This window comes from Saccharomyces paradoxus, chromosome X (genome assembly GCF_002079055.1).
Source record: "Saccharomyces paradoxus chromosome X, complete sequence".
Taxonomy (NCBI): Eukaryota; Fungi; Ascomycota; class Saccharomycetes; order Saccharomycetales; family Saccharomycetaceae; genus Saccharomyces; species Saccharomyces paradoxus.
Window position 1 is genome coordinate 719,946 of NC_047496.1, and position 22,720 is coordinate 742,665.

The 22,720-nt window shown below is 40.2% G+C and overlaps 6 protein-coding genes across 6 annotated transcripts; 3 read left to right on the plus strand and 3 right to left on the minus strand.

The window, feature by feature from the left end:
• Window positions 1-1,074: 1,074 nt before the first annotated feature.
• SPAR_J03300 (uncharacterized protein) lies at window positions 1,075-2,115 on the plus strand (the record flags this gene model as incomplete). Its single annotated transcript, XM_033911519.1, has 1 exon — window positions 1,075-2,115. One exon carries the CDS (start codon window positions 1,075-1,077, stop codon window positions 2,113-2,115), a length of 1,041 nt encoding a protein of 346 aa, XP_033767410.1.
• Window positions 2,116-2,430: 315 nt separating this feature from the next.
• Window positions 2,431-3,567, plus strand: AAD10 (putative aryl-alcohol dehydrogenase; the record flags this gene model as incomplete). The annotated part of the gene is made up of 2 exons (XM_033911520.1): window positions 2,431-3,354; window positions 3,400-3,567. 2 exons carry the CDS (start codon window positions 2,431-2,433, stop codon window positions 3,565-3,567), a joined length of 1,092 nt encoding a protein of 363 aa, XP_033767411.1.
• A 350-nt stretch (window positions 3,568-3,917) lies between these two features.
• THI11 (4-amino-5-hydroxymethyl-2-methylpyrimidine phosphate synthase) lies at window positions 3,918-4,940 on the minus strand (the record flags this gene model as incomplete). The annotated part of the gene is made up of 1 exon (XM_033911521.1): window positions 3,918-4,940. One exon carries the CDS (start codon window positions 4,938-4,940, stop codon window positions 3,918-3,920), a length of 1,023 nt encoding a protein of 340 aa, XP_033767412.1.
• A 662-nt stretch (window positions 4,941-5,602) lies between these two features.
• On the minus strand, window positions 5,603-6,499 carry SPAR_J03330 (pyridoxal 5'-phosphate synthase subunit PdxS; the record flags this gene model as incomplete). The annotated part of the gene is made up of 1 exon (XM_033911522.1): window positions 5,603-6,499. One exon carries the CDS (start codon window positions 6,497-6,499, stop codon window positions 5,603-5,605), a length of 897 nt encoding a protein of 298 aa, XP_033767413.1.
• A 1,232-nt stretch (window positions 6,500-7,731) lies between these two features.
• Window positions 7,732-8,409, minus strand: SPAR_J03340 (cyanamide hydratase; the record flags this gene model as incomplete). Its single annotated transcript, XM_033911523.1, has 1 exon — window positions 7,732-8,409. One exon carries the CDS (start codon window positions 8,407-8,409, stop codon window positions 7,732-7,734), a length of 678 nt encoding a protein of 225 aa, XP_033767414.1.
• A 6,057-nt stretch (window positions 8,410-14,466) lies between these two features.
• Window positions 14,467-16,038, plus strand: SPAR_J03350 (IMP dehydrogenase; the record flags this gene model as incomplete). Its single annotated transcript, XM_033911524.1, has 1 exon — window positions 14,467-16,038. The coding sequence occupies one exon, from the start codon at window positions 14,467-14,469 to the stop codon at window positions 16,036-16,038; it is 1,572 nt and encodes a 523-aa protein (XP_033767415.1).
• Between the last annotated feature and the right edge of the window lie 6,682 nt (window positions 16,039-22,720).

Genomic DNA, 22,720 nt, shown 5'->3' on the forward strand with positions numbered 1-22,720 from the left:
GTTGATTCTTATATTATTTTCTCCTGTCGTGAGTACAACCTCAAAGAACAACCTTGCATTATTCACCCTAGCCCGAGCTATTTCTTACGTTAATGGCGGAAAGAAAATTCAGCATGCCTATCAGTAAATGTTCAAAGGTTCAACACAGTTCAAAATAATAATAAAATAACAATATATTTTTATTACTTTTTATTTTTTTTTATTTATACAATAATAATAATTACAAATAATACTATCTATGTTCAGAGAACTCGTAAGATATATTACTAGTCGTATCTTTGAATTTTTTAAATACTTTTTCTGTGGGCTTGATGTACGTGCAAAAAAATCCGTCCAGGATTTTACTAGTTGCCTGTGACAAAAGAGCCAGTTGAATATATATGTTCATGTAAGCAATCTTAGCTAGATCCCAGTAATATTAAAATTAGACCTTCCAGTTGTGAAACTTTTAGACACCGCGCTAGGCGTTCCTTGCAATCGATTTAAAGATATGTCAGCACTTAGGAAGAGTTACAAATCTTGAAAAAAAGAGCTACGAGTTTAATAAATTAGGCAAGTTGAAAAGCTTCCTGAAAAACCATACCCTTTCGTAAAACATTGTAAATAAAAACTGCCACAATCTAAAACTTTGCGGATATAGAAGAACTAAAAATTAAATTGGTGAAATTAGTGAGAAACGTCAGAGCGGAGTTATGGATCAAACTTTTTCGTAGATTCTTCAGGAACGGTGTGGCTAGTAGTCGTCCATACATGACTCAAAAAATTAAGAGAAGTGACAAACGCGTAAGTGAGGCATTATTGGGTTGCTAAAGAATTTTACGTTGGAAAAAAGGCACGATTGTCTCACTACTCTTTAGAATGAAGGCCCTGCTGCCTTGGAGTAGTAGCAGTTTATGCTCAACAGAAAATACATGCTGATTAGTCGGAGTCTAACTATTAAGAACACGTTTTGATAGTAGATGACGTGTCAGCATCATTAATAAATTATATAAACTACATCCATGGGATCGTTAGACAAAGGATTTTACCTACTTGAAAATACATGCAGAACAAAATTGAAACGCAATCAATACAATGACCACAAATTCACACGACGTTTATGAATCATACAAGATGAGTGGTCAAAAATACGTTAATATGACGAAAAAGGGAGACCTTGGAATATGTAGGCCTGGCTTAACTCAAGAGGCATTCACCGTCAATGACAAGTTTGATTATAAAACAATTATCGAAAAACTGGAAGTATACGGGCTTTGTGTAGTCAAGAATTTTATAGAGCCTTCCACATGTGATGTAATATTAAATGAAATCGAACCGCATTTTTATAGATACGAATCATGGCAAGGATCGCCATTTCCTAAGGAAACAACTGTTGCAACGAGATCAGTTTTGCACTCGTCTACAATCTTAAAGGACGTGGTATGCGACCGTATGTTTTGTGATATCTCAAAACATTTTTTGAATGAAGAAAACTATTTTCCAGCGGGAAAGGTGATTAATAAATGCACTAGTGATATTCAACTAAACTCCGGTATTGTTTACAAGGTTGGTGCTGGTGCAGGCGACCAGGGTTACCACCGAGAAGATATTGTTCACCATACGACTCACCAGGCATGCGAGCGTTTCAAGTATGGAAGCGAAACCATGGTGGGATTGGGTGTGGCTTTTACAGATATGAATAAAGCAAATGGTTCCACGCGAATGATTGTTGGTTCACATTTGTGGGGTCCACACGATTCCTGTGGGAATTTTGACAAGAGAATGGAATTTCACGTGGATGCTGCAAAGGGCGACGCAGTTCTATTCTTGGGGAGCCTCTACCATGCAGCCAGTGCAAATCGTACCTCAAAAGACAGAGTTGCTGGATATTTTTTTATGACAAAGAGCTACTTGAAGCCAGAGGAAAATCTTCATTTAGGAACTGATTTACGAGTATTTAAGGATTTGTCATTGGAAGCCTTGAAACTGTTGGGGCTGGGAATTAGTGAGCCATTTTGTGGCCACATAGATTATAAGAGTCCAGGGCATCTTATCAATTCCAGTTTGTTTGAAAATGATATTGAAAAGGGATACTATGGGGAGACAATAAGGGTGAATTATGGGTCCAGGCAATGAAAATCATCATGGCGGCCAAATAATTGCTACAGGTTCGTTGTAAAATGTGCAGACTGGGTGGTGTGCTTCAAAAGCTTACTTTAATACTTCCCTGCCAGTACTGCACAGGATCGGTAAGAAAACTTCGTACCGAAGCCGAACAACTTCCATTATTGCACTCAGAAAAATTTAAGGAAGCGGCGTTTTAAAACATATAAAAAGATCAGAACACAGCGAGGGGTGAAGTATGTTACCCATTATTCTTCTCATCCTTCAACTGGTTAGTTTTGATGGTACCAACTTCATAGTCTACCACCGCAAAATTTGTTCTTCGAAATGTCTGATGCTTTTGGACCTGCTCCTGAACCACCTACCGAGTTAGGACGTCTTAGGGTCCTCTCTAAAACAGCTGGTATAAGGATTTCTCCTCTTATTTTTTTGGGGGGGGGGGGTATGTCTATTGGTGATGCCTGGTCAGGAGTCCTGGGATCAATGAACAAGGAGCGAGCTTTTGAGTTACTCGATGCCTTTTACGAAGCAGGCGGTAACTTTATTGATACTGCAAATAACTATCAGTATGAACAGTCTGAGACTTGGATCGGTGAATGGATGGCTTCAAGGAAACTGCGTGACCAAATTGTAATCGCCACCAAATTTACTACAGAATATAAGGGCTATGATGTAGGCAAAGGGAAAAGTGCCAACTACTGTGGTAATCACAAGCGTAGTTTGCATGTGAGTGTGAGAGATTCCCTTCGCAAGTTGCAAACTGATTGGATTGATATTCTTTATGTTCACTGGTGGGATTATATGAGTTCTATCGAAGAAGTTATGGATAGTTTACATATTCTTGTCCAGCAGGGCAAGGTCCTCTATTTGGGTGTGTCTGATACACCTGCCTGGGTTGTTTCTGCAGCAAATTACTACGCTACATCTCAAGGAAAAACTCCTTTTAGTATCTACCAAGGTAAGTGGAATGTGTTGAACAGAGACTTCGAGCGTGATATCATTCCAATGGCAAGACATTTTGGTATGGCCCTAGCCCCATGGGATGTTATGGGAGGCGGAAAATTCCAGAGTAGAAAAGCAATGGAAGAGCGGAAGAAGAATGGAGAGGGCCTGCGTACTTTCGTTGGTGGCCCTGAGCAAACGGATGTGGAGGTTAGAATTAGTGAAGCATTGGCTAAGGTTGCTGAGGAACATGGCACTGAATCTGTCGCTGCTATTGCCATCGCCTATGTCCGTTCCAAAGCAAAAAATGTTTTTCCATTGGTTGGAGGAAGAAAAATTGAACACCTCAAATAGAACGTTGAGGCTTTAAGTATTAAACTGACACCAGAACAGATAGAATACCTAGAAAGTATTGTTCCTTTCGATGTTGGCTTTCCCAATAGTTTGATAGGAGACGACCCAGCTGTCACAAAGAAGGTTTCATTTCTCACAGCAATGTCTGCGAAGATTTCCTTTGATTAGTGTCGGATTTATGATTTGGTGCGTTTATATAAGAAATATGTTCGTATATGTCATAAGCTATCTAGCTTTATATATATTTTTGAAGAAACCGCACTTTTAAGCAGTTATGTTCCTCACTGATTTCGGGCGTAAATTAAGCAGACCCCAGTGTTTGGTGTGGCAATTCGAGGAAAGGCAACACTTTTGATGCTTGAAGGCAAGTATAAAAATTGCAAGGGAAAAGAAGCTGCATTCAAAAACTCAAACATATCTTAATAGTAAGTATATAAATAACAGGTAGAAACAAAAGCTAATATAAAATCATAAGCAAGATGAAGAGGTAAATATGCTCAACAGGTGACGACGTACGTTTAAGCTGGAAGAGCCAATCTCTTGAAAGTGCCTTCCTTTCTACATTTTTCTTGATGAATAGCCATCAATCTTTGAGCTTCCAAAGGATCGGAAACTTCTTCTGGTTCTGGCCATGACAAGTATTCATTAGTGTAGTTGGAGACGTAGTCTGGTGGCAAAATAGCCAATCTCTTACCATAGCCGGTAACTTTCTTCCAGTCACGATGAACATTGTACAAAGATGAAGAGAAGTAAGCGTAACATCTTTGGTATTGCTTGTAGGATAGATCGTTGTTCAATTGAGGCTTGAAGTCAATGTATTCTTTCCAAGCCTTCACAGGGTCTGCTAAAACGTAGTCGGTAGCTTTCTTGATAGCATTCAAGAACTTTCTGACCTTTTCAGGGTTCTTCTTCAAAAATTCATCGTTGCAGATGTAAAGAACGGTGCAGAAACAACAGCAACCCAAACAAGCCAGCTTGTCAATTCTCAACATCTTGGCATCGGAAGCTGGTCTCCCTTGCTTAGCCAAGTATTCTTCCAGTTCAACTTGTTGCATACATTCGATACCGATACCAGCATCGATCTTACCTTCGATGATGTACTTGGCAACATTCATACCACATCTGACTGCGGTGTAGTCTTCTGGCTTCATACCGTAGTGCTTAGTTAATTCATCGATTTGAATCTTACCAAATTCACCAACGTAACCGATCTTCTTGCCCTTTAGGGATTGGAAGTCTTCAGTAATACCACTACCTTTTAGGTACAAGACACCAGTGAATGGTTCGTCCAACAAAGAGGCAACAGAGGTGACTGGGAAACCACGGGCCTTAGCAGCCAAAGTGTGGATCATGGCTTTCAAACCCATGTCGACCTTTCCAGATCCAATCAACTCCGTGACATCTGAAGGATTGGTTGGCTCTAGGATAGCCATGTCTAGGCCTTGTTCCTTGAAGTAACCTTTGGTTTGAGCCAAGAAAATTGGAATGTGGTATGGAGTTGGTTGCCAGTTCAATAAAAATGTAATCTTATCGGTAGACATATCTTGGAAATGTTTTTGCTGTTGATGTGTGATTATCTTTACAATTGAGAGAAGAGAAGAGAAGAGAAGAGAAGAAGAACAAGAAAACTCTTCATAAGGGCTATAATACAAGCTTTTTATATGTTTTGTTATCTGTCGTTTTGGGAGATTGCAAGCTTTGAACGTTGTCTTATTTGCTTTCACGGCACCAGCTTACATCGCCTGAATAAATAATATTTATAGCTTACTGTTAGTTGAATAATTCATATATTTCATAACGCATAAGCCGTTCAAATCTAATTGAGCTAGTTGCATTATAATTAAAAGCCGATAAATGTATTAATCTTGTTACCTCGAGGTGATTTGCTGTCTTTACGCATTACGCGCCAATCTCTTCCCTTAAAAAAATAAATCAACTCATCGCTTAATCGCATATCCTAGTCATCCTCAAAGAGAATATACATGCAGATATATATATATATATATATGTAAACGAGTGTGCCTTTTAGGCAAAGTCAGTATGGAAGATTCATAGAGTACAGGAGTATCCCTGTTTAATTTTCGTATTTACAAACTAGTTGAATAAAGTAGTATTATGTAATGCTACCTAATATTTAGAAACTACGATACGTCAATCGGTCTTTGAAAGAAAAAAAATGAATGTTCTCCAAGCACCGCTCATTCTACCACCCGATTTCAGAAAGTCTTGCGCTGTTTTTACCTCCTGCTTCATTGATTGATTGGATGGAAATGCCTCCCATCAAATCACCCAAATCGCTGGACACTTTTAATAGTTTTTCTGGGTTATCGTAGTGAGTTGTGGCTTCAACAATAGCGCATGCCAACTTCTCAGGATCTGATGATTTGAATATACCTGAGCCAACAAAAACGCCTTCACAGCCCAATTGCATCAATAAAGCAGCGTCTGCGGGAGTAGCAACCCCACCAGCAGCGAAATTGACTACAGGAAGCTTTCCCTTTGATAGTGTGGTTTTCAATAACTCTATGGGAACCCGTAGTTCTGCGGATTTTGCAGCAAAATCCGACTCGTCTTTCAAAGTCTCTCTATACTGCTGGATTTCCGCCTTAATCTTGGTGATGTGCTTGACAGCTTCGGAAACATCACCAGTACCTGCTTCACCTTTGGTACGGATCATTGCAGCACCTTCGTTTATTCTTCTCAATGCCTCACCCAAATCCTTGGCACCGCAAACAAATGGGACCGTAAAATTATTCTTTTCAATGTGGTGTGTCCAATCAGCTGGAGTCAAGACTTCACTTTCGTCGATGTAATCTACTTGTAGCGCTTCTAAGATTTGTGCCTCCACAAAGTGTCCTATACGGACCTTTGCCATCACTGGAATCGAAACAGCTTCCATAATTTCTTTGATCATGTGGGGATCTGACATGCGGCATACTTGGCCAGACTTGCGCATGTCAGCTGGAATGCGTTCTAATGCCATTACAGCACAAGCGCCCGCTCTTTCAGCGATAATAGCCTGTTCAGGTGTAACGACGTCCATAATTACACCGCCCTTCAACATCTGGGCTAGCCCAGTTTTGACCTTGAATTCTGACATTTTTTCTTTTTTTAGTCTTCTAGGATATCTATTTTATTATTGTTCCTTTCTAGGAGGCACAATAGTACACGAATGGTCGAGAAGCATACCGGTCTTATATGTTTGTAAAATTCATTCACACATGAACATTTAGTTCTGATCTTTTCTTGCCACGCATTCTATCATTCACAGGATATAATGTGCCTACTGATATGCCATTAAGCGGCGCATCACTTTATTGGAAACTGTAAGAATAGTTGGATTATGTTTCAGCATTCAATTTTGAAAAAAAAAATACTCATTGATAAATGCCCATTTTTGTTTGCGAGCAGCACACTCTTAGCTTTTCTAAACAGTCTAGAGCCATGACAGTAGCAATACCTTAAAGAATGACCATCGTTATCGGAGTCCTGGCGTTACAAGGTGCATTCATTGAACATGTCCGACACATAGAAAAATGCATCGTCGAAAACAAAGATCACTATACAGAAAAATTAACTGTGATTACAGTAAGGGATAATAATCAACTAACCAAATGTGATGCGTTGATTATACCTGGAGGAGAGTCAACTGCGATGTCTCTCATCGCGGAAAGAACTGGATTTTACGACGATCTTCATGCATTCGTACATAACCCAAACAAGGTAACCTGGGGTACGTGTGCGGGTTTGATTTATCTTTCACAACAGTTATCTAACGAAGAAAAATTGGTTAGGACGTTGAATTTACTGAAAGTTAAAGTAAAAAGAAATGCATTTGGGAGACAAGCCCAGTCTTCTACCCGAATCTGCGACTTTTCAGATTTTATTCCGTACTGTGATGATTTTCCTGCTACCTTTATAAGAGCTCCAGTGATAGATGAGGTGTTGGATCCGGAAGATGTGCGGGTCCTATATAAATTACATGGGAGGGATAATGGTGGTCAGGAACTAATTGTAGCCGCTAAGCAAAAAGACAATATTCTTGCCACATCATTTCATCCGGAATTGGCAGAAAATGATTTACGGTTTCACGATTGGTTCATCAGAGAATTCGTTCTTAAAAACTTTAATAAATAAAAGCGACATTTAACATAGTTATAGAGAAATAGGAAGATACCCCATGTAATATTATAAAGTAAGCATATGCGGCTATAACCCCCCAAAAGAGGGTGCATCTTATGAGCCAGATGTGTTTCACCACAAAAGACATAAAAAAACAAAGATGGAATTTCAGTTCGTTCTGAACTGGCCTCATTATTACAAGATATCTATCTAATCATACCCAAAAGTATTGTTGATGACTGTCTTTGAAAAATCATCTCCCAAAGAACTAGTATGGCTCCACGGCTTTCTAGAATACTCAGTATCCACTACCATAGCAAAACATGATAACCAGTCTAGCCTTGGAAACTGTTTATTAATGGCCTTAATTGTATCGATATGAATCAAGTCGGTATTGGATCCGACATTGTCAAGAGTAGTAGCAATTTGCAGAATGAGCCCCAAAGTGGTAATATAACCAGTCTCCGTCAAATCCTGGTGACGGATAATGGCCTCAGTTACTGCATCTGCGTAGTCCTGATTTCCGCCCGTTGCATCAATAATAAGCTCCCTTGAAAGGATGCCGCCATAGTACTCAAATGACATCTTTGTGGCTCCCATATTCTTGTTTGTAGTTGCAATGTCATGAAGCAAGCAGGTGACATACAGGACTTCCTGATCCAAGTCCCATTCTGGAAATTGATCTCTTATGATAGACACGCTATATTGAAAAACACGCAGAGAGTGGTTTAGAACGGGGCCAGTCAATTCTTTAGCGGCATATTCTCGAACAAGCGTAGCAATTTCACTGTTTGGAGGTGAAATCACGGTATGTGGTATGGGCGCATTCACTACTGGAATGGCCTTTTCGACCTCTCTAGGAACCTTTACAAATCCGTATTGTGACATGCTTGATTTTTTGGACAAGAGCAAGTTAAAAAACGGTACGAAGCAATTAAACCTTGATATATGGAAATTAACCCATTTATATACTATTTTTGTGAGCAGATTGTTCCCCAGAACTGTTTTTTACGGTCTGTAAGATTGATTGGTGCTCTTTAGAGAAAATAGAGTGTGGTGGAGTTTTTAATATTATAGAAATGATAGTGTCCATACCATGCACCTTGATGAGATCTTTTTCGCGGACATTGATTTTTGGGACCGTTCAAAAAGTTGTAGTGAGTTAACTCCGCATATTTGTCGTCTTTCTTTTTTTATGAGTATCAATCAGTCTTCTGCAATTTTAAGGGATCCAGTCCAGAAAGGTTGATTGTCATTGTAGTTAAGATCAAAATTCCTTCTAATTCAGCTCATACTGTATATACTTTCAATTTTCCCAAAAAAAAATGAATATGGTTAGTTTAGACCATCTAGTTCTAACCGTTGCTAGCATTCAACATTCATGCGACTTCTATAAAAGAGTGCTTGGATTTGGTGTTACATCATTCGGCAACAACCGCAAGGCTCTGACTTTTGGTAACCAGAAAATCAATCTGCATGAGGTGGGGAAAGAGTTTGAGCCCAAGGCACAGAAGCCAACTTCCGGATCTGCCGATCTGTGTTTAATCTCAGAGGAGCCATTGAATAACATAGTTACGCACCTTGAAAGCTTGGATATTCCAATTGAGGAGGGACCCGTGATCTGTACGGGCGCAGTCAGCTCAATATTATCAGTTTATATCCGCGATCCAGATGGAAACTTGATAGAAATATCAAATAAAATAAAATAAAATAAAAAAATGACACAACTATGCATTTTATAATATTAGACATATTTTAAGCGAATGATATTCAGAGTTATGGAGCAAAGTGGTACGTAGACTTCGCTGGCTGCAGCCGCAAAATATTTACATAGATACTTACATAATTGTGCGTTTTAGTATATGAAAACATGCAAGGGCTTACTGTGAGACGAGTGTACTAAGGTATAGTACAACCGAGGAGAGACAAGGTATATAAAGGCAGTTTTTGGTCTCTTTTCTCGGAAGCTTCTAGGGCCGGAAGTTATTTTCGGATAATATGCGGATAATACGCGGCTGTGCTAAAATAGTTTTATTGCACGCGTAAATCAGGGACCAAGAAACCGCAGTGCAGGAACTGGTACATTTTTTTGTAGCTCAAAGTCAATACATATGTTACCGTCTAAAGTTAAACCTGGTTGATGTACACCCGCCAGTTTATTAAAAGACGGCCTTTAATCTGAATTATCGCTCGGACATTTCAAAATTCCAAAAGATTGTTCTACCCTTTCCGCAGCTCATAACAAGACGAGTGTGGCCAGAGATTAAAATGGAATTGATATATCAAAGGTTCAAGATAAAACGATTACTAAAAAAATTAGAGGCGACAAAATTAACTGAAGAACTAACAAACAATGAAAAAAAAAAAAAAAAAAAAAAAAAAAAAATAGCTCAAAAAGTACATTGAAGAAATATGTTGTATTGCTGCTAACACACCACAGTACAAGAGCACTCATTCTCCTTGCTCGCAGGTCATTTTAGGTGCAGCTTTCTAAACATCAACGTTGTTTTGTCTCTAGTCTATTATAGAGTGAAATTTACAGAGCGCTCTCTCCCGTATAGTAAGTCCAGTTGGTAGCAGTAGACCTGAAGGTTTCCGTATAATGATAATTTACTGCGTAACATCGTATAAGGGAGTAGCAACGGCATTAATTATCGTGCTATTATCAAAGAAAACCCTTACCCTTTTAGTGCAATTATTGAACTCCGAATTCTATCGAACTCTTAACAGAAACCAAGAAGTGAAGAAAATTTAAAACATATTTTGTAAATATTCTGCTAACTGGAATGCATAGATAAGATTTCTTTTCCATTCAAAATGGCATGATGAGCATTTTTGACTTGGAACAAGGGTAAAAACAGCAAGGTTACAGCCGCGAAATTCTCTAATCATACTGACGGAAAGCCGTTTTGTTCTGAAGTTGTGAATTTTTCGTTGAACCGTTGCAAAAAAACCCATGCAGAAGTGTACTCACTGCTCTTCATTCTTACGTTTTCAGCGGCACACTTGTATGCCCCATAGTTTCAACGATTTCTTTCCTTTTTGCGTAATGGTTGCTTCTGGTTATTACGATGACTATTCCTCCAACTTTGTTTAAAGCGTAGAGCACACTTGTCTTCGCCCATGGACAAAAAAGAATTTTATTGCTCGTTAATATCTTGCCGACAGTTGCAGATGCTAGGCCAGAAAAAAACAGATTAAATGCTTGAATGAATATTCCCATGGAATACGAATGTATATACGTATATGGTACTAGTCTCTTTGTATTGCTCGGGTTCTGAGACTAAATCACCTCCATCCGTTCAATCAACCCGCATATGAAGTACTGTGAACTCAGTTTATCAAGGCAGTGGCTGGATACAGTATATTATGAAGAGAATTTCTCCGATTTTGTCTTTGTAAAGTTTTTAAATCCTTCACAGTTTGAAGAGAAGATATATTGTTATACTTTACATATTACGAAAAGAACACCTGAAAATAAGAAACTCCTTTTGTAATATGAAGATGAATTTAAAAAGTATGGTTACGATGTCAGTGAGCTTGTTGGTGACGGTATCATCTTGCGTTCATGCTGGAACCGTCGACAGTAACCAGAGCGAGATTTATGAATATGCTAACTCCGTTGTGGACTCCATTGATTTGCAGCAAACAAACGACGCTGTCAACCTAATTATAACTGAACTCAATGGTACTACTATTGGCTTCGATACAAACGTTATTAACATTCTTGAAGTCGACTATTCCTTTCTTCGCCAAGAAGTTAACCAAAAAACGCAAAAAAAGATAAAAAAAAATATTACCTCATTACAAGATATCATCATCCAAGCTAGAGGCTATACCGCTTGCGGTAAGTCGTTCGGCCATTCACAACCATCGCTATCGGGATGTAATACATAGCTCCGCAATGAGAAGAGACCACTTTAATATCACGAAGATGAACTTTCGAAAAAAGAAAGCGGTCAAAATGTAAGTGAACCTGTTGTTGACAACGGTATCGCCTCGGAACCTTTGAAAGTAAATAAACTTTCAGTTTCATATTTCCCTATAGTAACTCTATAACTTTCAGTCATAATAGTAAAGAGTAAAATACCTTTGGTTAGTCAGATCTGATGAATTACACAAACTATAAAATTGAAGAAGGCGCATTCGTTTCTACACCAAGGGCTCCTCACTGCGAGATAATTGGGCTTCTTTAATGTATGGCCATAGTTCAATGTTCAACGAAGCAAACCGCATAGGTTTCTTTAATGATAAAAGGCGATAGAAGAAGTGGCTAAAAAACCATTCACAGTCAATTCCATCGAAGAAAAACTCTTCATTCGTCCAGACTTTTTTTTCAAACAAGTACCTATTCATTTTCTTTGCAATTTCATTCCATCCATTCGCACCACCTTCTTGTTCATTTATAATAGTTGACAAGAACTGCATCTTGTGTTCCATTTTCATAAGTGAAACTCTCAGATTTTGGAAAGCTGGTACCATTATAAGAAAAATCCCTCCAAGATAGAGGATGCGAAATATAATGCAATAATTACGTGACACGTAGATACAGTTTAAAAAAGCAAGGAATTCCGCCAAAGAGTGAATAGTGAAGATCCTTTTAAGAACCCAGGTAAGCTTGAATCGGTGAACTTCCTTGGGGAGCTGCACGTCTTCCAGGTCAACAGGGCTCCATGCTTTCTCACTATTGAACAACTTCCATTGTTCGTCAACTTCTGTAGCATAGACTTCCAAAGCCTCTTCAATGTAAGGGACAGCACCTTTAAATGACTTAGCCTTGGCAGCTTCGTCCTTCTTCAAAGAGAATGGTTCGAGAAGAGTTGTTCTGAACATTCCTTGGCAGTCCGCAGCATCAAAAAAAAAGTACTTCGTATTCCAGGCTTTGTTTTCATAGAGGTAAGAATTCAGATTTCTTGCAACAGCTTCCCAATCATCAGCTTCTATACCTGGTGTATGTTCCAGAATTTCTTTGGAAAACTGAGTAAGTTGTTTCGATAAGGAACGTTTACGAGAAAGTAAATGAATGAGTGGTAAAACTATCAGCCCTAGAAACAGGAAAAAATACGAAACAATAAACGGGTAAATCCAATCGGAGGACATTTTCCACCAAACGCTAAGTGGCAACCATAATAGCAACCAGATACGAAACTCTAAGGACTTGTAAATCTCATAACATATCCATGTTAACTGGCTTCTGAAAACATTCTGAGGTAAAACAATCTTTTGGGGTTCGAGATGTTTGAGGGATAACGCATTTACGCTCTTCTCATCTTCGACTTCATTGTCTTTCATTTTGATAATGAGATGGCAGTTGGAGGGGTTTATTATATAGAGTTGCAACTTCTGGCTGTTCGATTTTATATAGCTGGAAAAAAAGCCGCCAAGGGGAGGGGCGCGCGTTCATGCAACCGTGGATGCAAGTGCTTATAGGTTTGCGATAACTTTGATTTATACGCAGTATGTAATTACGTTTAAGGAGTGAGAATTATGTGGGTAATTAGATAATTGTTGGGATTCCATTGTTACTAAAGGCTATAATATTAGGTATATAGAATATACTAGAAGTTCTCCTCGAGGATATAGGAATCCACAAAAGGGAATCGATAGTTCTACATAGTGTTATTATTTTATCTTCTTTCTTTTTATATGTTGTCATTCATTATCCTATTACATTATCAATCCTTGCATTTCAGCTTCCATTAGATTGGATGACTGTTTCTCAATCTTTATGTCATCCTCTTGCACCGCATATTATAATATACTATTAAATAGATGATATTGGAATTTCATTCCAACAAGGAGCAATCCAACTGCTCGCACAGCTCGGTTGCCGTCTAAAATGAAACACATATTTTAGCGTAGATTACCTGTCATAAAGTTGTGTAAATATGTAGTAGGAAAATGGAAGGGGTTATCCCATATCTTTTCCCTTGGGAAAGAGTCCATCCTATGAATGTCTGAGAGAAAGATTCATAAAATTTATTGGCCTTCTAAATATCAATACCCTTTTCTTAGACCTTTTCCACCATAAAAAAACTAAAGCAAAACCTAGAAGTATCGTTCACCTCAAACCATGACTTCTGGTTGTTACAACTCATATTGATTAACGGATGTACTCAGAATAGGAATATTTTGTGATCGAGTTGGTAAGATGAAATAAGGATATTATAGCATCTGCATAAGTATGTATTGCTCTTATAGTATAACCATAGTGACCTTATATAGTGGCACCGGAATGAGTACACGACATTGAGTTACGGTAGTACTGGGAGTGAGAAGATCTTGTAGAGGCGTTTGTGTGTTTGTGCTTATGATAATATGCAAATGTTAACATATCGTCCGTGGGAGTATCTGCTGCCATCATATCATAATGTGTTGAATGTGATAACCCAAAAGCATGATATGAGTAATGTTTCAGTATTGCTTCAGTATTGTTTCAGTAATGTTTTAGACAAGGAAAACATATAGTAGCAAACCTACAATCCGGTAGCACTTAAGAAGTACCTATGTAATTTTTGCATTTACATAACATCTAGAAAGGTCCAATAATGTTACTACATTATGACATATAAGCTAGATCGTTATTCATTACGTCAACATTTTTCCTAACCGCCGCGCAGGCACGCCGCGCATTTCTTTTCCTCGAAGAAAGCGGAAAAAAAAAATAAAAAAAAAAAGTATAAATAGTGGAGTCTTTTCCCATTTAACATTTAGAAAAAAATTCGACTGGAAATTTTTTGCTGAACATTTAACCGGAGAACCTTGGTGGCTTTTTCTCAGTTTCGTGGGCTTGTACATTTTACCTAGTATGCTGGGAACTTTTTTTCTGTATTCTATTCTATTTCTTGCCTTACTTTTCTTATTATTTTTTTATTCGTTTGTAACAAACTAAAAGAAGTAAATATTTTCAGTTTCAATTGATAACAACCCAAATACGTAAAAGCAATGGCCGCTATTAAAGACTACAAGACCGCACTGGAATTTGCCAAGAGCCTTCCAAGACTGGATGGTTTGTCTGTGCAAGAATTGATGGACTCCAAGATCAGAGGTGGGTTGACTTATAACGATTTTTTGATCTTACCAGGTTTAGTCGATTTTGCGTCCTCTGAGGTTAGCCTACAGACTAAGCTGACCAGGAATATCACTTTAAACATTCCATTGGTTTCCTCTCCAATGGACACTGTGACAGAATCGGAAATGGCCATCTTTATGGCTCTGTCGGGTGGTATCGGTTTCATTCACCATAACTGTACGCCCGAGGACCAAGCTGACATGGTCAGAAGGGTCAAGAACTATGAAAATGGGTTTATTAACAACCCTATTGTGATTTCTCCAACAACCACCGTTGGTGAAGCTAAGAGCATGAAGAAAAAGTATGGATTTGCAGGCTTCCCTGTCACGGAAGATGGCAAGAGAAATGCAAAGTTGGCGGGAGTCATCACTTCTCGTGATATACAGTTCGTTGAGGACGACTCCTTACTCGTTCAGGATGTCATGACCAAGAACGCTGTTACCGGTGCACAAGGTATCACGTTATCAGAAGGTAACGAGATTCTAAAGAAAATCAAAAAGGGTAGGCTATTGATTGTTGATGAAAAGGGTAACTTAGTTTCTATGCTTTCCAGAACTGATTTAATGAAGAATCAAAACTACCCATTAGCGTCCAAATCTGCCAACACCAAGCAATTGCTATGTGGTGCTTCCATTGGTACTATGGACGCTGATAAAGAGAGACTAAGATTATTGGTCAAAGCCGGCTTGGATGTCGTCATATTGGATTCATCCCAAGGCAACTCTATTTTCCAATTGAACATGCTCAAGTGGGTCAAAGAGAGTTTCGCAGGTCTGGAAGTCATCGCTGGTAACGTTGTGACCAGGGAACAAGCTGCCAATTTGATTGCTGCCGGTGCGGATGGTTTGAGAATCGGTATGGGAACTGGCTCTATTTGTATCACTCAAGAAGTTATGGCTTGTGGTAGGCCACAAGGTACAGCGGTCTACAACGTGTGTGAATTTGCTAACCAGTTCGGTGTTCCATGTATGGCTGATGGTGGTGTTCAAAACATCGGTCACATTACCAAGGCGTTGGCTCTTGGATCTTCTACTGTTATGATGGGTGGTATGTTGGCTGGTACTACGGAATCACCAGGTGAATATTTCTATCAAGATGGTAAAAGATTGAAGGCGTACCGTGGTATGGGTTCCATTGACGCCATGCAAAAGACTGGTACTAAAGGGAATGCATCTACGTCTCGTTACTTTTCAGAATTTGACAGCGTTTTGGTTGCACAGGGTGTCTCCGGCGCTGTCGTTGACAAAGGATCCATTAAGAAATTTATTCCGTACTTGTACAATGGATTACAACATTCTTGCCAAGACATTGGCTGTAGGTCGTTAACTGTATTAAAGAAGAATGTCCAGAGCGGTAAAGTTAGATTTGAATTCAGAACGGCTTCTGCTCAACTAGAAGGTGGTGTTAATAACTTACATTCTTACGAAAAGCGTTTACATAACTGAATGTTCGAATGGGATCATTAATACAATAGTAGTGATGATATGTTATGTATAAGATATTTCGCCTATGTTAGTATATAGTTTGTTTATACCTTCTTATTGATAAATAGTATATTTTTATGTTTAGGTGATTTTAGTTGTGATTATTTGGTGGTATTTATATTAGTATATATAAAATGGGTAGTGGATACTTGTATGAAAACGCTATAAAGCATGAAGTTAAGAGTATTTATATGATAATTGAGGTTGTGTAATCAGTTATAGATATTAAAATGTGGATAATCGTGGGTGTTATGGTAAATGGCACAGGGTATAAACCGCTGAGGCAAGTGCCGTGTATGGTGATGTGGTGATATATACGGTACTGATCGAGTGAGAGATGGCCTTGGTGCAGAGTATTATGGCGGGGTAAGTTGGGGTGTGATGTGTTCTATAGCGTCCGTGTGCATATGCGATATCGTTAAATAAATAGAAGGTGAGTATGGTAGATCTAGGTATGTGGTAGTGATAGTTGGAGGTGGTGTTGTTTGGGGATGTGGAAGGTATAATGGAGAGGTTGATAGTGTGGCAGGGTAAGTTCTTGTATTGTTTACGTTTGATTGTTTAAATTAGATCTGTTTACATTTGATTGTTTTACATTTCAATATTTCAATGTGGTATGTAGTGTTATAGTAAGGACGACATGGTAGATGGGGGAATGTAGATGGATGGTAGGGTAAGTGGTAGTGGGAGTTGAATATTGGATATTGGGAAGGGGGTAGATGGTTGTTGGGGTGTGGAGATGAATACTCGGATGATGGATGGTGGTTAGGAGTAGTGGAGTGGGAGAATGGGGCAGGGCATGGGGTGGTGAGGTAAGTGCCGTGGATTGTGATGTGGGAGAGGTAGGGTAAGAGGGGGAAGATGAAATGAGATAGAGGAGGGTAAGATGGAGTGAGGGAAGGGATGGAGTGAAGGTTAGGGTAGTGTTAGGGTTAGTGTTAGTATTAGTGTTAGTATTAGTGTTAGGGTGTGGGTGTAGTGTGTGGGTGTGGTGTGTGGTATGTGGGTGTGGTGTGTGTGTGTGTGTGTGTGTGGGTGTGGGTGTGGTGTGGGTGTGGTGTGTGTGGGTGTGGTGTGTGTGGGTGTGGTGTGTGTGGGTGTGGTGTATATATATGTCACTGTATTGCATGCTGGATGGTGTTAGACAAGGCCGTAGGGACATATAGCATCTAGGAAGTAACCTTGTACGAAAATAGGCATTATTTCCTGTTTAGGCGATTGTGACGCAGATTTTAGTCCAACGATCTAGCGTCAAGGAATTTTTTTATAGTGGGACATTGCACCAAGGAAGTAATTTGATACGTCGTTGGTGAATGGGTCTGTTTTCTTATTCGGCGGGGTAATACATTTTTGGGGGAAGTTTGTCTGTCTGACGCGCCATATGTAGGTACGCCAAAAAGGGCTCCTCTACTTCGAAGCGCGAGGTCGTATACCTAATAAGGAAATGTAATTTATAACTTTTTATTATATTGGTCTTTTCGAGAGCGGAAGAAGTTGTAGGCTAAGCGCAGGCTAAGCGTAGGTCCATGTTTAAAGTATCCAAGAGAATATCCACGAAGCGGCTGAGCAACGAACAGAATCCTGGTTCTCCTCGACTAAGCAGATAGTTAAGATACTGTGCACCATGGAAATTGAAAACGAAAGTACGTACCGAGTACTTTATTTTTGCAGGCCGGAAATCAAGGATGAATGAGACATCCTTCTGTTTTCTATGTTGTGCTTGAAGGGGACAGACAGTCCCTTATCTTAGTGAGATTTCTTATTAACTGAATTTTCTTTGCTGCTGCTAGAGATTCTGCATCTTCTCAATAGCTTAATTATTACATTCTTAGATGATGATAAGACGGAAACTGGACAATCTTTTGTTTATATTGATGGATTTCTTGTCAAAAAGCATAACAATCAACATACTATTGTTAATTTCGAAACTTACAAAAATAAAATGAAAGTTTCCGATAGGCGTAAGTTTGAAAAAGCAAACTTTGACGAGTTTGAGTCGGCTCTAAATAACAAAAACGACTTGGTACATTGTCCCTCAATAACTTTATTTGAATCGATCCCCACGGAAGTGCGGTCATTCTACGAAGACGAAAAGTCTGGTCTAATCAAAGTGGTAAAATTCAGAACTGGTGCAATGGATAGGAAAAGGTCTTTTGAAAAAATAGTCATTTCCGTCATGGTCGGGAAAAATGTACAAAAGTTCCTGACGTTTGTTGAAGACGAACCAGATTTCCAGGGCGGACCAATCCCTTCAAAGTATCTTATTCCCAAGAAAATCAACTTGATGGTCTACACGTTGTTTCAAGTGCATACTTTGAAATTCAATAGAAAGGATTACGATACCCTTTCTCTTTTTTACCTCAACAGAGGATACTATAATGAGTTGAGTTTCCGTGTCCTGGAACGTTGTTACGAAACAGCAAGTGCCAGGCCGAACGACAGCTCTACGATGCGTACTTTCACCAACTTTGTTTCTGGCACACCTATTGTAAGGAATCTTCAGAAAAGCACCATAAGGAAATATGGATACAATTTGGCACCCTATATGTTTTTTGTTACTACACGTAGATGAGCTATCGATTTTTTCCGCATATCAAGCAAGTCTACCTGGTGAAAAGAAGGTCGACACAGAGCGGCTGAAGCGTGATCTATGCCCACGTAAACCCACTGAGATAAAATACTTTTCACAGATATGTAACGATATGATGAACAAAAAAGACCGATTGGGTGATATTTTGCATATTATCTTGCGAGCATGTGCGCTTAATTTTGGGGCAGGTCCCCGTGGTGGCACTGGTGACGAAGAGGATCGATCTATTACGAATGAAGAACCCATTATTCCCTCTGTGGACGAGCATGGCTTGAAAGTATGTAAGTTGCGCAGTCCTAACACTCCACGAAGACTCAGAAAAACACTAGATGCCGTGAAAGCTTTATTGGTGTCGTCTTGTGCTTGTACCGCAAGGGATTTAGATATATTTGATGACAACAACGGCGTTGCAATGTGGAAATGGATCAAAATTCTGTACCACGAAGTAGCGCGGGAAACCACGCTGAAGGACTCTTATAGAATAACTTTGGTACCTTCTTCTGATGGTATATCAGTATGTGGAAAACTTTTTAATCGCGAGTATGTCCGCGGCTTTTACTTTGCATGCAAGGCTCAGTTCGATAACCTTTGGGGAGAGTTGAACAACTGCTTTTATATGCCTACAGTGGTTGATATTGCCGGCCTCATTTTGCGTAATCGAGAAGTTTTGTTCAGAGAGCCAAAGCGAGGAATTGACGAGTATCTGGAAAACGATTCTTTTCTTCAAATGATACCTGTTAAATATCGTGAAATTGTGCTGCCCAAGTTGAGAAGAGATACTAACAAAATGACCGCGGCTCTTAAAAATAAAGTCACTGTTGCAATTGACGAGCTTACGGTGCCACTTATGTGGATGGTCCATTTTGCCGTAGGATACCCTTACCGTTATCCAGAGCTTCAGCTACTCGCTTTTGCCGGTCCTCAGCGCAACGTATACGTCGACGGTACAACAAGACGCATCCAACTGTACACTGATTACAACAAGAACGGTTCATCGGAGCCTCGACTAAAGACGCTTGACGGACTCACTTCAGATTACGTGTTTTATTTTGTCACTGTGCTAAGGCAAATGCAAATATGTGCGCTTGGTAACAGTTATGACGCTTTTAATCATGATCCTTGGATGGATGTGGTGGGATTTGAGGATCCAGATCAAGTAACAAATCGAGACATTTCGAGGATAGTTTTGTATTCCTACATGTTTCTGAATACCGCGAAGGGCTGTCTGGTTGAATACGCAACTTTTCGGCAGTACATGAGGGAACTTCCGAAGAATGCACCTCAGAAGCTGAATTTTCGGGAGATGCGTCAGGGGTTGATTGCCCTAGGACGGCACTGCGTAGGTAGCAGATTTGAAACAGATTTGTACGAGTCGGCGACGAGTGAACTCATGGCCAATCATTCCGTTCAAACAGGGCGAAATATTTACGGTGTGGATTCCTTTTCGTTAACTAGTGTCAGTGGGACGACCGCCACTTTATTGCAGGAACGAGCTTCCGAGCGCTGGATTCAATGGTTAGGCCTTGAAAGCGACTACCATTATTCATTCTCTAGTACTCGGAATGCGGAAGACGTAGTGGCAGGTGAGGCGGCGAGTTCAGATCATCATCAAAAAATTTCAAGAGTAACGCGAAAAAGGCCCCGAGAGCCCAAGAGTACAAACGATATCCTCGTCGCAGGCCAGAAACTCTTTGGCAGCTCCTTTGAATTCAGGGACTTGCATCAGTTGCGCTTATGTCATGAAATATACATGGCAGACACACCCTCTGTGGCAGTACAGGCCCCACCGGGCTATGGTAAGACGGAGTTATTTCATCTCCCCTTGATAGCACTGGCGTCTAAGGGCGACGTGAAATATGTGTCGTTTCTGTTTGTACCGTACACAGTGTTGCTTGCTAATTGCATGATCAGGTTGGGCCGATGCGGTTGCTTGAATGTGGCCCCTGTAAGAAACTTTATTGAAGAAGGTTACGATGGCGTTACTGATTTATACGTGGGGATCTACGATGATCTTGCTAGCACTAATTTCACAGACAGGATAGCTGCGTGGGAGAATATTGTTGAGTGCACCTTTAGGACCAACAACGTAAAATTGGGTTACCTCATTGTAGATGAGTTTCACAACTTTGAAACGGAGGTCTACCGGCAGTCGCAATTTGGGGGCATAACTAACCTTGATTTTGACGCTTTTGAGAAAGCAATCTTTTTGAGCGGCACAGCCCCTGAGGCTGTAGCTGATGCTGCGTTGCAGCGTCTTGGGCTTACGGGACTGGCCAAGAAATCGATGGACATCAACGAGCTCAAACGGTCGGAAGATCTCAGCAGAGGTCTATCCAGCTATCCAACACGGATGTTTAATCTAATCAAGGAGAAATCCGAGGTGCCTTTAGGGCATGTTCATAAAATTTGGAAGAAAGTGGAATCACAGCCCGAAGAAGCACTGAAGCTTCTTTTAGCCCTCTTTGAAAGTGAACCAGAGTCGAAGGCCATTGTAGTTGCAAGCACAACCAACCAAGTGGAAGAATTGGCCTGCTCTTGGAGAAAGTATTTTAGGGTGGTATGGATACACGGGAAGCTGGGTGCTGCAGAAAAGGTGTCTCGCACAAAGGAGTTTGTCACTGACGGTAGCATGCGAGTTCTCATCGGAACGAAATTAGTGACTGAAGGAATTGACATTAAGCAATTGATGATGGTGATCATGCTTGATAATAGACTTAATATTATTGAGCTCATTCAAGGCGTAGGGAGACTAAGAGATGGGGGCCTCTGTTATCTATTATCTAGAAAAAACAGTTGGGCGGCAAGGAATCGTAAGGGTGAATTACCACCAATTAAGGAAGGCTGTATAACCGAACAGGTACGCGAGTTCTATGGACTTGAATCAAAGAAAGGAAAAAAAGGGCCAGCATGTTGGATGCTGTGGCTCCAGGACAGACCTGTCTGCTGACACAGTGGAACTGATAGAAAGAATGGACAGATTGGCTGAAAATCAGGCGACAGCTTCCATGTCGATCGTTGCGTTACCGTCTAGCTTCCAGGAGAGCAATAGCAGTGACAGGTACAGAAAGTATTGCAGCAGTGATGAGGACAGCAACACGTGCATTCATGGTAGTACTAATGCCAGTACTAACGCCAGTACTAATGCGACTACCACTGCTAGTACCAACGCCAGGACTAATGCGACTACCAATGCTAGTACTAATGCGACTACCAATGCCAGTACCAATGCGACTACCAACTCCAGCACTAATGCCAGTACCAATGCGACTACCAACTCCAGCACTAATGCTACTACCACTGCCAGCACCAACGTCAGGACTAGTGCTACTACCACTGCCAGCATCAACGTCAGGACTAGTGCTACTACCACTGAAAGTACCAACTCCAGCACTAATGCGACTACCACTGCCAGCATCAACGTCAGGACTAATGCTACTACCACTGAAAGTACCAACTCCAGCACTAATGCTACTACCACCGAAAGTACCAACTCCAACACTAGTGCTACTACCACTGCTAGCACCAACTCCAGCACTAATGCTACTACCACTGAAAGTACTAACGCTAGTGCCAAGGAGGACGCCAATAAAGATGGCAATGCTGAGGATAATAGATTCCATCCAGTCACCGACATTAACAAAGAGCCGTATAAGCGGAAAGGGAGTCAAATGGTTTTGCTAGAGAGAAAGAAACTGAAAGCACAATTTCCCAATACTTCCGAGGATATGAATGTCTTACAGTTTCTTGGATTTCGGTCTGACGAAATTAAACATCTTTTCCTCTATGGTATTGACATATACTTCTGCCCAGAGGGCGTATTCACACAATACGGATTATGCAAGGGCTGTCAAAAGATGTTCGAGCTCTGTGTCTGTTGGGCTGGGCAGAAAGTATCGTATCGGAGGATGGCTTGGGAAGCACTAGCTGTGGAGAGAATGCTGCGAAATGACGAGGAATACAAAGAATACTTGGAAGACATCGAGCCATATCATGGGGACCCTGTAGGATATTTGAAATATTTTAGCGTAAAAAGGAGAGAGATCTACTCTCAGA